Genomic DNA, 16,727 nt, shown 5'->3' with positions numbered 1-16,727 from the left:
GTCTCGAGGCTGTATTTGCTGCCAAAAGTGCTTCAACAAAGTACTGAGTAAAGGGTCTGAATACATATGTAAACATGATATATATATATATATATATATATATATATTTTTTATACATTTGCAAATCTGTTTTTGCTTTTTGTGTACACTATGTATGTGTACATTGACGAGGGGGAAAAAAACAATTTAATCCATTTTAGAATAAGTCTGTAATGTAACAATGCACTGTATATACTGACCTGAGCACTGCAACTGAGAGAGGATCTGGGCCCCTTCAAACTGGTGGCTGACCATCTTCAGATTGGGCTTGATACAACGGATGAAACTGGAGCCCTGGGAGGAAGGGAGAAGAGGCTGTTAGCCATAGATATCCTATTAAATTGAAGTGTTCTATATGTAATTTCATGTTGTTAGCCCTGACAGCAGCCACACTGAAGATGGCCACAGAGTACCTCTTTGGTGATCCAGATCTAAATTGGTTGGACATTGGCTTGAACATTATGGACTGACAAAATAAAAATGTTCACTGGAAGATTGATAAAATGATGGATGTGTCACTGCAACCTTAAAAGGTCCTCAACGATATCACCATTGCCCTTGATTCTAAGCAATACTGTGCTGCTATTTTTATTGACTTGGCCAAAGCTTTTGATACGGTAGACCATTCCATTCTTGTGGGATGGCTAAGGATTATTGGTGTATCTGAGGGGTCTTTGGCCTGGTTTGCTAACTACCTCTTTCAAAGAGTGCAGTGTATAAAGTCAGAAAATCTGCTGTGTCAGCCACTGCCTGTCACCAAGGGAGTACCCCAAGGCTCACTCCTAGGCCCACGCTCTTCTCAATTTACATCAACAACATAGCTCAGGCAGTAGGAAGCATTCTCATCCACTTATATGCAAACGATAGTCTTATACTCAGCTGGCCCCTCCCCGGAATTTGTGTTAAATTCTCGACAACAAAGCTTTCTTAGTGTCCAACAAGCTTTCTCTACCATTAACCTTGTTCTGAACACCTCCAAACCAAAGGTCATGTGGTTAGGTAAGAAGAATGCCCCTCCTCCCACAGGTGTTATTACTACCTCTGAGGGTTTAAAGTACTTGGGAGTATGGCTTGATGGTGCACTGTCCTTCTCTCCGCACATATCAAAGTTGCAGTCTAAAGTTAAATCTAGACTTGGTTTACTCCATCGTAATCGCTCCTCTTTCACCCCAGCTGCTAAACTAACCCTGATTCAGATAACCACCCTACCCATGCTAGATTAAGGAAACATAATTTATAGATCGACAGGTAAGGGTTTTCTCAAGCGGCTAGATGCACTCTATACTCCTCTGTAAACTGGTTCTCTCTGTATACCCATCGCAAGACCCACTGGTTGATGCTTATTTATAAAACCCTCTTAGGCCTCAATCCCCCTTTTGAGATATCTACTGCATCCCTCATCCTCCATATAAAACAACCGTTCTGCCAGTCACATTCTGTTAAAGGTCCCCAAAGCACACGCATACCTGGGTTGCTCCTATTTTCAGTTCGATGCAGCTAGCGACTGGAACGAACTACAATAAACACTCAAACTGGACAGTTTAATCTCAATCTCTTCATTCAAAGACGCAATTATGGACACACTTACTGACAGTTGTGGCTGCTTTGTGTGATGTATTGTTGTCTCTACCTTCTTGACCTTTGTGCTGTTGACTGTGCCCAATAATGTTTGTACCATGTTTTGTGCTGCTACCATGTTGTGTTGCTACCATGCTATGTTGTGGTCTTATGTCTCTCTTTATGTAGTGTTGTCTCTGTTGTTGTGATGTGTGTTTTGTCCTATATTTATATTGTATTTTTGAAATATTTTTTAAAATCCCAGGCCCCCATCCCTGCAGCAGGCCTTTTGGTAGGCCGTCACTGTAAATAAGAATTTGTTCTCAACTGACTTGCCTAGTTCAATAAAAATAAAAAATAAAATAAATATACACGTTTTTTGTGTAATTTTCCCCCCTTTTCCTCCCCAATTTCGTGATTATGATCTTGTCTCATCGCTGCAACTCCCCAACGGTTCCGGGAGAGGCAAAGGTCGAGCCATGCATCCTCCGAAACATGACCTGCCAAATAGAGGTTGACCGATTATGATTTTTCAACACCGATACCGATTATTGGAGGACCAAAAAAGCAGATACCGATTAATCGTCCGATTTAAAAATGTTTTTGTAATAATGACAATTACAACAATACAGAATGAACACTTATTTCAACATCATATAATACATAAATAAAATCTATTTAGCCTCAAATAAATAATGAAACATGTTCAATTTGGTTTAAATATTGCAAAAACAAAGTGTTGGAGAAGAAAGTAAAAGTGCAATATGTGCCATGTAAGAAACCTAACGTTAAAGTTCCTTGCTCAGAACATGAGAACATATGAAAGCTGGTGGTTCCTTTTAACACGAGTCTTCAATATTTCCAGGTCAGAAGTTTTAGGTTGTAGTTATTATAGGAATTATAGGACTATTTCTCTCTATACCATTTGTATTTCATTAACCTTTGACTATTGGATGTTCTTATAGGCACTTTAGTATTGCCAGTGTAACAGTATAGCTTCTGTCCCTCTCCTCACTCCTACCTGGGCTCGAACCAGGAACACATTGACAGCAGCCACCCTCGACCTAGCGTTACCCATCGCTCCCACAAAAGCCGCGGGAGAGGAACACCCACTCCAAGTCTCAGAGCGAGTGACGTTTGAAACGCTATTAGCGCGCATCCGCTAACTAGCTAGTCATTTCACATCGGTTACACCAGCCTAATCTCGGGAGTTGATAGGCTTGAAGTCATAAACAGCAGAGTTGCTGGCAAAACGCACAAAAGTGCTGTTTGAATGAATGCTTATGAGCCTGCTGCTGCCTACCATCGCTAAGTCAGACTGCTCTATCAAATCATAGACTTAATTATAACATAATAACACATAGGTCATTAATATGGTCGAATCCGGAAACTATCATCTGAACTATTCTTTCAGTGAAATCCAGAACCGTTCCGTGTTTTATCTAACAGGTGGCATCCATAAGTCTAAATATTCCTGTTATATTGCACAACCTTCAATGTTATGTGATTATTACGTAAAATTCAAATTAGGCGGCCCAAACTGTTGCATATACACTGACTCTGCGTGCAATGAATGCAAGAGAAGTGACACAATTTCACCTGGTTAATATTGCCTGCTAACCTGGATTTCTTTTAGCTAAATATGCAGGTTTAAAAATATTTACTTCTGTTTATTGATTTTAAGAAAGGCATTGATGTTTATGGTTAGGTACACATTGCAGCAACGATACTCAACGCATCGATTATATGCAACGCAGGACACGCTAGATAAACTAGTAATATCATCAACCATGTGTAGTTAACTAGTGATTATGATTGATTGATTGTTAGTTATAAGATAAGTTTAATGCTAGCTAGCAACTTACCTTGGCTTACTCAATTCGCGTAACAGGCAGCCTCCTCGTGGAGTGCAATGTAATCAGGTGGTTAGAGTGTTGGACTAGTTAACTGTAAGGTTGCAAGATTGAAACCTCCGAGCTGACAAGGTAAAAATCTGTCGAGGCAGTTAACCCACCGTTCCTATGCCGTCACTGAAAATAAGAATGTGTTTCTTAACTTTTTAGGGATAAGGCAACATTTTCACTTTGGATGAATAGCATGCCCAGAGTGAAATGCCTCCTGCTCTGTCCCAGATGCTAATATATGCATATCATTATTACCATTAGATAGAAAACACTCTGACGTTTCAAAAACTGTTTGAATGATGTCTGTGAGTATAACAGAACTCATATGGCAGGCGAAAACCTGAGAAAATTCCAACCAGGAAGTGGGGAATCTGAGGTTTGTTGTTTTTCAAAGCTTGGCCTATCAAATACAGTGTCTATGGGGTCAAATTGCACTTCCTAAGGCTTCCACTAGATGACAACCGTCTTTGTTTGAGGCTTCTACTGTAAAGGAGGGGCTCATAAGGGCTCTTTGAGTCAGTGGTCTGGCAGAGTGTCACAGGCTTGTGACGCGCGGTCACGAGAGAGTTAGCTCTCGTTCCATGGCTTTTCTACAGACAATGGAATTCTCCGGTTGGAACTTTATTGAACATTTATGATAAAAACATCCTAAAGATTTATTCTATACAATGTTTGATATGTTTCTACGACCAGTAATCTAACTTTTTGGAATTTTCGTCCGACCTTTATCGCTGGAAGTTGCACTCGCGTTTCGATTTGTTTACCAAACGCCCTAACAAAAGGAGGTATATGGACATAAATGATGAACTTTACCGAACAAATCAAACATTTATTGTAGAACTGGGATTCTTGGGAGTGCATTCTGATGAAGATCATCAAAGGTAAGTTAATATTTATAATGCTATTTCTGACTAATGTTGACTGTGCAACATGGCGGATATTTATTTTGGCTGGTTTGGGCTCTGAGCTCCGTACTAAGATTATTGCATGGTTTGCTTTTTCCGTAAAGGTTTTTTGAAATCTGACACAGGGGTTGCATTAAATTGATCGCCCCCCATCTAGCTTCAGAGTTCGTTCTGTTAGATGACCTAAACTGGGATATGATTAACACCCCGGCAGTCCTACAATCTAAGCTAGATGCCCTCAATCTCACACAAATCATCAAGGAACCCACCAGGTACAACCCTAAATCCGTAAACATGGGCACCCTCATAGACATTATCCTGACCAACTTGCCCTCCAAATACACCTCCGCTGTTTTCAATCAGGATGTCAGCGATCACTGCCTGATTGCCTGTATCCACTATGGGTCCGCAGTCAAACGACCACCCCTCATCACTGTCAAACGCTCCCTAAATCACTTCTGCAAGCAGGCCTTTCTAATCAACCTGGCCCGGGTATCCTGGAAGGATATTGCCCTCATCAGTCGAGGATGCCTGGTCATTCCTTAAAAGTAATTTCCTCACCATCTTAGATAAGCATGATCCGTTCAGTACTAAGAACAGATATAGCCCTTGGTTCACTCCAGACCTGCCTGCCCTTGACCAGTACAAACACATCCTGTGGCGGACTGCAATAGCATTGAATAGTCCCCACGATATGCAACTGTTCAGGGAAGTCAGGAACCAATACACGCAGTCAGTCAGGAAAGCAAAGGCTAGCCTTTTCAAACAAAAATTCACATCCTGTAGCTCTAACTCCCAAAAGTTTTGGGACACTAAAGTCCATGGAGAACAAGAGCACCTCCTCCCGGCTGCCCACAGCACTGAGGCTAGATAACACGGTCACCACTGATAAATCCATGATAATCTAAAATTTCAATAAGCATTTCTCAATGGCTGGCCATGCCTTCCTCCTGGCTACTCCAACCCCAGCAAACAGTTCCGCCTACCCCGCAGCTACTCGCCCAAGCCTCCCCAGCTTCTCCTTCACCCAAATCCAGACAGCAGATGTTCTGAAAGAGCTGCAAAACCTGGACTCGTACAAATCAGCTGGGCTAGACAATCTGAACCCTCTCTTTCTAAAACTATCCACCGCCATTGTTGCAACCACTATTTCCAGCCTGTTCAACCTCGCTTTTGTATCGTCCAAGATCCCTAAAAATTGGAAAGCTGACGCGGTTATCCCCCTCTTCAAAGGGGGTGACACCCTAGACACAAACTGTTACAGACCTATATCCATCCTGCCCTGCCTATCTAAAGTCTTCGAAAGCCAAGTTAATAAACAGATCACTGACCATTTCGAATCCCTCCGTAACTTCTCAGCTGTGCAATCCGGCTTCCGAGCCGGTCACGGGTGCAGCCACGCTCAAGGTACTAAACGATATCATAACCGCCATCGATAAAAGACAGTACTGTGCAGCCGTCCTGGCCAAGGCTTTCGACTCTGTCAATCACCGTATTCTTATCGGCAGACTCAATAATAATGTGTTCTTCCTCATCTCTCTCCTTCCCACTGTTCCTCCTTCCATTCTGTCTCTCCATCCTTTCCCTAACCCCCATCACGCCTTGGTTTTTCTAATGACTGCCTCGCCTGGTGCACCAACTACTTAACAGACAGAGTTCAGTGTGTAAAATCGGAGGGCCTGTTGTCCGGACCTCTGGCAGTCTCTATGGGGGTACCACAGGGTTCAATTCTCGGGCCGACTCTTTACTCTGTACACATCAATGATGTCGCTCTTGCTGCGGGCGATTCCCTGATCCACCTCTACCATTCTGTATACTTCTGGCCCTTCCTTGGACACTGTGCTAACTAACCTCCAAACAAGCTTCAATGCCATACAACACTCCTTCCGTGGCCTCCAACTGCTCTTAAATGCTAGTAAAACCAAATGCATGCTTTTCAACCGTTCGCCCTTTGAAGAGGGGGTTAACCGCGGCAGCTTTCACAATCAAATGTAGACCGCATTATCTACCAAGAGAATTCTCTTCGATAATAATCACAGCCGTATATATCCCCCCCCCCCCCCCCCCCCCCCAAGCAGACACATCGATGGCTCTGAACTAACTTTATTTGACTCTTTGCAAACTGGAATCCATTTATCCGGAGGCTGCATTCATTGTAGCTGGGGATTTTAACAAGGCTAATCTGAAAACAAGACTCCCTAAATTTTATCAGCATATCGATTGCGCAACCAGGGGTGGAAAAACCTTGGATCATTGTTACGCATATAAGGCCCTGCACCGCCCTCCTTTCGGAAAAGCTGACCACAACTCCATTTTGTTGATCCCTGCCTACAGACAGAAACTAAAACAAGAGGTTCCCACGCTGGTCCGACCAAGCTGACTCCACACTCCAAGACTGCTTCCATCACGTGGACTGGGATATGTTTCGTATTGCGTCAGATAACAATATTGACGAATACGCTGATTCGGTGTGCGAGTTCTTTAGAACGTGCGTTGAAGATGTCGTTCCCATAGCAACGATTAAAACATTCCCTAACCAGAAACCGTGGATTGATGGCAGCATTCGCGTGAAACTGAAAGCGCGAACTACTGCTTTTAATCAGGGCAAGGTGACTGGTAACATGACTGAATACAAACAGTGCAGCTATTCCCTCCGCAAGGCTATCAAACAAGCTAAGCGTCAGTACAGAGACAAAGTAGAATCTCAATTTAACGGCTCAGACACAAGAGGCATGTGGCAGGGTCTACAGTCAATCACGGACTACAAGAAGAAATCCAGCCCAGTCACGGACCAGGATGTCTTGCTCCCAGGCAGACTAAATAACATTTTTGCCCGCTTTGAGGACAATACAGTGCCACTGACACGGCCTGCAACGAAAACATGCGGACTCTCCTTCACTGCAGCCGAGGTGAGTAAGACATTTAAATGTGTTAACCCTCGCAAGGCTGCAGGCCCAGACGGCATCCCCAGCCGCGCCCTCAGAGCATGCGCAGACCAGCTGGACGGTGTGTTTACGGACATATTCAATCAATCCCTGTACCAGTCTGCTGTTCCCACATGCTTCAAGAGGGCCACCATTGTTCCTGTTCCCAAGAAAGCTAAGGTAACTGAGCTAAACGACTACCGCCCCGTAGCACTCACTTCCGTCATCATGAAGTGCTTTGAGAGACTAGTCAAGGACCATATCACCTCCACCCTACCTGACACCCTAGACCCACTCCAATTTGCTTACCGCCCAAATAGATCCACAGACGATGCAATCTCAACCACACTGCACACTGCCCTAACCCATCTGGACAAGAGGAATACCTATGTGAGAATGCTGTTCATCGACTACAGCTCGGCATTCAACACCATAGTGCCCTCCAAGCTCGTCATCAAGCTCGAGACCCTGGGTCTCGACCCCGCCCTGTGCAACTGGGTACTGGACTTCCTGACGGGCCGCCCCCAGGTGGTGAGGGTAGGCAACAACATCTCCACCCCGCTGATCCTCAACACTGGGGCCCCACAAGGGTGCGTTCTGAGCCCTCTCCTGTACTCCCTGTTCACCCACGACTGCGTGGCCACGCACGCCTCCAACTCAATCATCAAGTTTGCGGACGACACAACAGTGGTAGGCTTGATTACCAACAACGACGAGATGGCCTACAGGGAGGAGGTGAGGGCCCTCGGAGTGTGGTGTCAGGAAAATAACCTCACACTCAACGTCAACAAAACTAAGGAGATGATTGTGGACTTCAGGAAACAGCAGAGGGAACACCCCCCTATCCACATCGATGGAACAGTAGTGGAGAGGGTAGCAAGTTTTAAGTTCTTCGGCATACACATCACAGACAAACTGAATTGGTCCACTCACACAGACAGCATCGTGAAGAAGGCGCAGCAGCGCCTCTTCAACCTCAGGAGGATGAAGAAATTCGGCTTGTCACCAAAAGCACTCACAAACTTCTACAGATGCACAATCGAGAGCATCCTGGCGGGCTGTATCACCGCCTGGTACGGCAACTGCTCCGCCCACAACCGTAAGGCTCTCCAGAGGGTAGTGAGGTCTGCACAACGCATCACCGGGGGCAAACTACCTGCCCTCCAGGACACCTACACCACCCGATGTTACAGGAAGGCCATAAAGATCATCAAGGACATCAACCACCCGAGCCACTGCCTGTTCACCCCGCTATCATCCAGAAGGCGAGGTCAGTACAGGTGCATCAAAGCTGGGACCGAGAGACTGAAAAACAGCTTCTATCTCAAGGCCATCAGACTGTTAAACAGCCACCACTAACATTGAGTGGCTGCTGCCAACACACTGACACAACTCCAGCCACTTTAATAATGGGAATTGATGGGAAATGATGTAAATATATCACTAGCCACTTTAAACAATGCTACCTTATATAATGTTACTTACCCTACATTATTCATCTCATATGCATACGTATATACTGTACTCTATATCATCGACTGCATCCTTATGTAATGTATCACTAGCCACTTTAACTATGCCACTTTGTTTAACTACTCATCTCATATGTATATACTGTACTCGATACCATCTACTGTATCTTGCCTATGCTGCTCTGTACCATCACTCATTCATATATCCTTATGTACATATTCTTTATCCCCTTACACTGTGTATAAGACAGTAGTTTTGGAATTGTTAGTTAGATTACTTGTTGGTTATTACTGCATTGTCGGAACTAGAAGCACAAGCATTTCGCTACACTCGCATCAACATCTGCTAACCATGTGTATGTGACAAATAAAATTTGATTTGATTTGCCCGCACCCGCCAGCCCGACTAGAATCACCACCCTGAACGGTTCCGACCTAGAATATGTGGACAACTATTAATACCTAGGTGTCTGCTTAGACTGTAAACTATATTTCCAGACTCACATTAAACATCTCCAATCAAAAATCAAATCTAGAATCGGCTTTCTATTTCGCAACAAAGCCTCCTTCACTCACGCCGCCAAACATACCCTAGTAAAACTGACTATCCTACCGATCCTCGACTTCGGCGATGTCATCTACAAAATAGCTTCCAACACTCTACTCAGCAAACTGGATGCAGTCTATCACAGTGCCATCCATTTTGTTACCAAAGCACCATACACCACCCACCACTGTGACCTGTATGCTCTAGTCGACTGTCCCTCGCTACATATTCATCGCCAGACCCACTGGCTCCAGGTCATCTATAAGTTTATGCTAGGTAAAGCTACGCCTTATCTCAGTTCACTGGTCACGATAACAACACCCACCCGTAGCACACGTTCCAGCAGGTATATCACACTGATCATCCCCAAAGCCAACACCTCATTTGGCCGCCTTTCCTTCCAGTTCTCTGCTGCCAGTGACTGGAACGAATTGCAAAAATCGTTGAAGTTGGAGAGTTATTTCCCTCACCGACTTTAAACATCAACTATCTGAGCAGCAGCTGTACATAGTCCATCTGTAAATAGCCCACCCAATCTACCTACCTCATCCCCATACTGTTTTTATTTATTTACTTTTCACATCATCTGCTCATTTATCACTCTAGTGTTAATCTGCTAAATTGTAACTATTCGCTCCTATGGCCTATTTATTGCCTACCTCCTCATGCCTTTTGCACACTGTATATAGACTTTCTTTTTTCTACTGTGTCATTGATTTGTTTATTGTGTTACGGGCTTGTTTATTGTTTACTCCCTAATAAGTCCATGTGTTGTTGTCTGCTTCACACTGCTTTGCTTTATCTTGGCCAGGTCGCAGTTGCAAATGAGAACTTGTTCTCAACTAGCCTACCTGGTAAAAATAAAGGTGAAAAAAATAAATAATAATTCAATTAAGGAGAAGTATATCTAAAGTTCCATGCATAACAGTTGTATTTTCATCAACATTTATAATGAGTATTTCTGTAAATTGATGTGGCTCTCTGCAAAATCACTGCATGTTTTGGAAGCAAAACATTACTGAACATAACACACCAATGTAAAATGAGATTTTTTAATATAAATATGCACTTTATCGAACAAAACATACATGTATTCTGTAACATGAAGTCCTATGAGTGTCATCTGATGAAGATCATCAAAGGTTAGTGATTCATTTTATCTCTATTTGTGCTTTTTGTGACTCCTCTCTTTGGCTGGAAAAATGGCTGGGGTTTTCTGTGACTTGGTGGTGACCTAACATAAACGTTTGTGGAGCTTTCGCTGTAAAGCATTTTTGAAATCAGACACCGTGGCTGGATTAATGAGAATGGTATCTTTAAAATGGTGCCTAATACTTGTATGTTTGATAAATTTGATTTATGAGCTTTGGCGCCCTGCAATCTCATAGGCTGTTGGCGAGGGTTCACAGACAGGTTAATGTTTCTTATAAAAACAAGAAATTTGGCAGTCGTCTTTCCTCAACTCTTAGCTAAGAGAGACTGGCATGCATAGTATTAATATTAGCCCTCTGATTAAAATGAAGAGCAAGACGTCTTTCTTTGCAGCACTTGACCATATGACTGGACAATAATCAAGATAAGATAAAACTAGAGCCTGCAGGACTTGCTTTGTGGAGTGAGAAATCAGAGCATCTCTTTATTACGGACAGACCTCTCCCCATCTTCACAACCATTGAATCTATGTTTTTACCATAACAGTTTACAATCTCAGGGCAGTTTACAATTTATTGGGCAAAACAATCTAAAACACAACCAAAACAAACTACAAATTGTTCAAACAAGTTTGTAGTCACAAGCTTGATGTAGTCATTGCGTGCTAGGAATATGAGACCAAATACTAAACTTTTGACTACTTTAATACAATATAAGTGAAGTGAAAACTTCTTCAAATGGTGTGACTACATACATAAAATGCTTTCATTTCTAAACAATAAAGCAGATATGTGTGAAAATACCCTCAAATAAAAGGTGACATTCTGTACTGATGCAACATATAAAACATGTAATCTCAGATCCATAGAGTCACATGTACACATGTTATCCTAACTATCAAAATAAATGGCGAGGTGAGTGTATATTATATGACAACTGATCTCAGTTCAAGTTAGATGACCTATGTGTGGGGTAAAGTAGTAAATTGTTGAGCACTGTAGTAAATACTAACCGTGCAGCGAAGCTTCTCCAGTAGAATGTTCAGCTGGGTCTGTTGAGGTAAAAGAAAACCTTTGTTCAGTGATACAGACCAACTCCACAGACCTGTCTAGTTCAACACAGCATGAACACATGCTTATTAAAGGGTACTTGCTCCCTCTCTGCCTCCAGCGCTCCTGTCCATCACTCAAAGCAGCTACTTAAGCAACAGTACAGCTGCGACAGACACACATTCATGGTTAAAGCACATTGAAACGAAAGACAAAGACATTTTGTTTTAATGTATCATGCAAACAGGCCTAAATACAACACTGATAGGACCACAGGAACTGAGGGACAGACAGATGGATGCATGGTAGCCAACTAACTGGACACTGTGATGACAGAAAGATGGATGCATGGTAGCCAACTAACTGGACACAGATGACAGACAGATGGATGCATGGTAGCCAACTAACTGGACACTGAGATGACAGACAGATGGATGCATGGTAGCCAACTAACTGGACACTGTGAGATGACAGAAAGATGGATGCATGGTAGCCAACTAACTGGACACAGATGACAGACAGATGGATGCATGGTAGCCAACTAACTGGACACTGTGAGATGACAGAAAGATGGATGCATGGTTGCCAACTAACTGGACACTGTGAGATGACAGAAAGATGGATGCATGGTTGCCAACTAACTGGACACTAAGATGACAGACAGATGGATGCATGGTAGCCAACTAACTGGACACTGTGAGATGACAGAAAGATGGATGCATGGTTGCCAACTAACTGGACACTGTGAGATGACAGAAAGATGGATGCATGGTAGCCAACTAACTGAGATGACAGACAGATAACCGCTTGTTGGCCCCTCTGTCACTGATCTAGAGCTCTGGTTGCAAAACCCCTGGAACCTTCCCAAAATGTCCCGGTTTTCCAGAAATCCCAGTTGGAATTCCCTAATAAGTCCAGGAATTGTCCATACCGGCATTTCTGGAAAATCTGTGAAGTTACCGTCATTTTGCAACCTTAATCTGCAGAGAGTTGTGTTTAACAGACAGACTGCTCTAGGGACCACCCCTGGGATATTAATATTTATAAACCCAGCAGGATATCTCAAATAAACAGCTGATAACGCTCTCTATCTCACCTTGTAACTCTCAGAACAGACAGGTACAAAACGCTGAATCACTGATTAGGCCTTAGTCAAGCTCTAAGCCTTCTGATCTACAGCATATCACTTTCTACAGTAACTACCTTATTAACAGTAGCTGCCTGGCAGGCAGTCCTATTCGGTGCAACTGCCAACTGGCATGTACACTGGTCAATAAGTATCGGAATAATTTTATTATGGAATCATAAGAAGATAATGGGATTGTAGGGACAATTGCTCGGTGGACATTGATCCTGTCATTGAAAATGTATCTGATACTATATGCTATGGTATCTCACTGCAAACTACACAACATTGCAAACTCTTCATACTACACTCCTGATAATGATATGAATAACATCTCAATTGATTGGAATTGGAAGCTGCCGACATCAAGATGTCATTAGCAAGTGTTGCAGTGATGCAGGAAACAAACGGCGATTAACAGGGAGACAGCACAGAACCAGGACTGGGGAGGTAGCGGACAGGGAAGGGGGTGACTGGAGGCATGTAGCTGGAGAACAGCAGGGTGTTGCCTGCATTATTCACTGATGCATTGTGGGATTCATAGCACACAACGGAACAGGACAATTTACCTTACTCCCCTGACTGATTCTGATTTGAAACGCTATATGTATCTACTTTTCCTGTCTGTATTTCTCCCTCTCGCTACACACCTTTTGGACTTTAAATCACAGCTATGATTTTATTTATTTTTTATTTCACCTTTATTTAACCAGGTAGGCTAGTTGAGAACAAGTTCTCATTTACAACTGCGACCTGGCCAAGATAAAGCAAAGCAGTGCGACACAAACAACAGAGTTATACATGGTATAAACAAACATCCAGTCAATAACACAATAGAGAAAAAGTCTATGTACAGTGTGTGCAAATAAGGTAAGATAAGGGAGGAAAGGCAATAAATAGGCCATAGTGGCGAAATAATTACAATTTAGCCATTCAAATACGAGTGATAGATGTGCAGAAGATGAATGTGCAAAGGAGCAAAAAAAAAAATATTAACAGTATGGGGATGAGGTAGTTGGATAGGCTATTTACAGATGGGCTATGTACAGGTGCAGTGATCTGTGAGCTGCTCTGACAGCTGGTGCTTAAAGTTAGTGAGGGAGATATGAGTCTCCAGCTTCAGTGATTTTTGCAATTTGTTCCAGTCATTGGCAGGAGGGAACTGGAAGGAAAGGCAGCCAAAGGAGGAATTGGCTTTGGGGGTGACCAGTGAAATATACCTGCTGGAGCGGGTGCTGCTATGGTGACCAGTGAGCTGAGATAAGGCGGGGCTTCACCTAGCAAAGACTTATAGATGACCTGGGCCAGTGGGTTTGGCGATGAATATGAAGCGAGGGCCAGCCAACGAGAGCAAACAGGTCGCAGTGGTCGCATATGGGGCTTTGGTGACAAAATGGATGGCACTGTGATAGACTGCATCCAATTTGCTGAGTAGAGTGTTGGAGGCTATTTTGTAAATTACATCGCCGAAGTCAAGGATCTCGGCAGGATAGTCAGTTCTACGAGGGTATGTTTGGCAGCATGAGTGTTGCGAAATAGGAAGCTGAATCTAGATTTAATTTTGGATTGGAGATGCTTAATGTGAGTGTGGAAGGAGAGTTTTCAGTCTAACCAGACACCTAGGTATTTGTAGTTGTCCACATAATCTAAGTCAGAACCGTCCAGAGTAGTCATGCTGGACGGGCGGGCAGGTGCGAGCAGCGATCGGTTGAAGAGCATGCATTTAGTTTTACTTGCATTTAAGAGCAGTTGGAGGACACGGAAGGAGAGTTGTATGGCATTGAAGCTCGTCTGGAGGTTAGTTAACATGGTGTCCAAAGAAGGGCTAGCAGTATACAGAATGGTGTTGTCTGCATAGAGGTGGATCAGAGAATCACCAGCAGCAAGAGCGACATCATTGATGTATACAGAGAAAAGAGTCGGCCCGAGAATTGAACCCTGAGAATTGAACCCCCATAGAGACTGCCAGAGGTCCGGACAACAGGCCCTCCGATTTGACACATTAGAACTCTGTCTGAGAAGTAGTTGGTGAACCAGGCGAGGCAGTCATTTGAGAAACCAAGGGGTGATGGGGGGTAGGGAAAGGATGGAGAGACAGAATGGAAGGAGGAACAGTGGGAAGGAGAGAGATGAGGAAGAACACATGAACAGAATGTAGAAACAAAATGAACTCTGGAAACTAAACCAGAGGAAGATTAAATCAAAACACATTATGCAACCCTGAAAAATAAGCTGCATTCAAATCCTCTAAAATTGTATGTATGTAACTTTTTGTAACTATTGTACTGCTTATTAACATGAATGAATATTGAACCCCTAACGCTCCTCTGATTTCACTTACAACAGACACAGCATCTTAACACATCTTACAGGATCACAGTATAGAGTAAGAAAGTATCACAGTTATGACTATAAAGTAACAAAATAGCCTTGATGCTACTGTTTTGCATATAAAATACAAGATAAAAGTAACAAACATGAACACACCTGCTATGGCTGTTAAAGGCCCAGTGCAGTCAAAAACTTGATTTTCTTATGCTTCATTAACAGTATATATATATATATATATATATATGAGGTTGTAATAATACTGTAAATTGTGAAAATTATGATAATACCCTTTTAATGTAAGTGCTGTCTGAAAAGACAGCCTGAAATATTTGCCTGTTTTGGTGGGATGGAGTTTTGGCCAGCCTGGTGACATAACCAGGTGGTAAACTAGTTAATAGACCAATAAGAAAAACCTCTATGCCAATAACAGCTAGTTTTACACTCCTCACTCAGACCACACCCAGACAGTCATAGCAAAATTATTTATTGAGAAATTGCCCTTTGCTTTTAGATTTAAAAAATTGAAAACCCATCACAGTAAGGTACTTTAATTGTTACCCAGAAATGATTTGATGTTGAGATAAAAACATCTAGACTGGACCTTTAAAATTGACATTTATACCCATTCCGCCTCAGTATTCCATGGCTGCATCAATGGCACCCTATGCCCTATGGGTCCTGGTCAAAAGTAGCACACTTAATAGATAATAGTGTCCCATTTGGGATCCCTACCATGTTGAGCAGCACATTAATAAAGTGTGGAAGTAAAAGGCAGTAGATTAAAATTCGTCCTCACCTTGAATTTGTTGCCTACGCTGATGAAGCTGAGCTTGCCGGCCTTCTGTTTCGAGTCCTTGGTGTTGTTGGAGTTCTCAAAGAGCTCCCGGATAAACCGGTCCTTAGACTCACTCACTAGGCACTCCAGGGACATGTGCAGTGCATCATTGTTCTTCTCCACAAACTTGGTCTGCAATTCAGAGAAAATGTAGAACCTTGAAGATGCAGAAGCACACCCAGTTCAGAAAAATTCTACTCTGGTTGGAAGATAAGTGGGGCACTTGTGATAAAAAAATAAAGTGAATTCCACATGCTGGGTTTTGTGCAGGTTTCAAAGAGGAGGAGAATGTTTGGTTGAAGATGCTGCAGTATAGGCCTACCACAAGGACATAGGGGATTACTTAAACAAACCGAAGTCTGATCATATAAAAAGGAGTAATATTGATGTTTTCTAGCCTTCAGACATCCTGCGGTGTCATTTTGTGAACATAAATGTACCGTCTCATAGCACACAGCTCCTGCAAAGTGTCTGACGATGAATCCCTCGTCATCCCTCACATTCCTGTGAACTTGCAGCTTTGATTTCCGGGGCACCTGAGGAACACATTTCACGCTATCCATTTTAAATAAGTGAAAAAAATACAACCACAGAGACTTATTCCAATGGCTTAACAAACCCACGACTGACATTACGGACGATAAAACACACACAACCTATAAGTACACAGAGAAAGGACATGAATCCTGGTTAAAGTAAGAACTCACGGTCAGTCGGAAGTGGTTCTTGTGTTTGTTGTGTACGGTCTCTGCAAAGTGCTGGTCACTGGGCTGAGGTAGACGGTTCTCTTCATCCAGGATGTCCAGGATGCCCACCAGCTTGGCCTCCACGAGGTCTGTAGACAGACACAGCGGTCAGGAGTCAGGGGTCAAGAGATCCCAAAATG

At 43.0% G+C, this 16,727-nt stretch overlaps 1 protein-coding gene across 5 annotated transcripts in view; it reads right to left on the bottom strand.

Annotated features, from left to right (window-relative positions):
• The window catches only part of LOC109900628 (unconventional myosin-VI), a 154,308-nt gene that overhangs the window by 38,617 nt on the left and 98,964 nt on the right, over nt 1-16,727 (bottom strand). For all 5 annotated transcript variants that reach the window (XM_031837018.1, XM_031837017.1, XM_031837020.1 and 2 more), the window contains exons 16-20: nt 16,549-16,676; nt 16,282-16,377; nt 15,803-15,973; nt 11,513-11,551; nt 240-333 (exon numbers count right to left, since the gene is read on the bottom strand). In XM_031837018.1, the coding sequence (XP_031692878.1) occupies nt 240-333; nt 11,513-11,551; nt 15,803-15,973; nt 16,282-16,377; nt 16,549-16,676 (528 nt within the window). The remainder of the gene's footprint in view (nt 1-239; nt 334-11,512; nt 11,552-15,802; nt 15,974-16,281; nt 16,378-16,548; nt 16,677-16,727) is intronic.

This window comes from Oncorhynchus kisutch, linkage group LG12, assembly GCF_002021735.2.
Source record: "Oncorhynchus kisutch isolate 150728-3 linkage group LG12, Okis_V2, whole genome shotgun sequence".
NCBI classification, from domain to species: domain Eukaryota; kingdom Metazoa; phylum Chordata; class Actinopteri; order Salmoniformes; family Salmonidae; genus Oncorhynchus; species Oncorhynchus kisutch.
The sequence above is the reverse complement of the archived record's forward strand: the minus strand, read 5'-3'. Positions and strand labels throughout refer to the sequence as shown.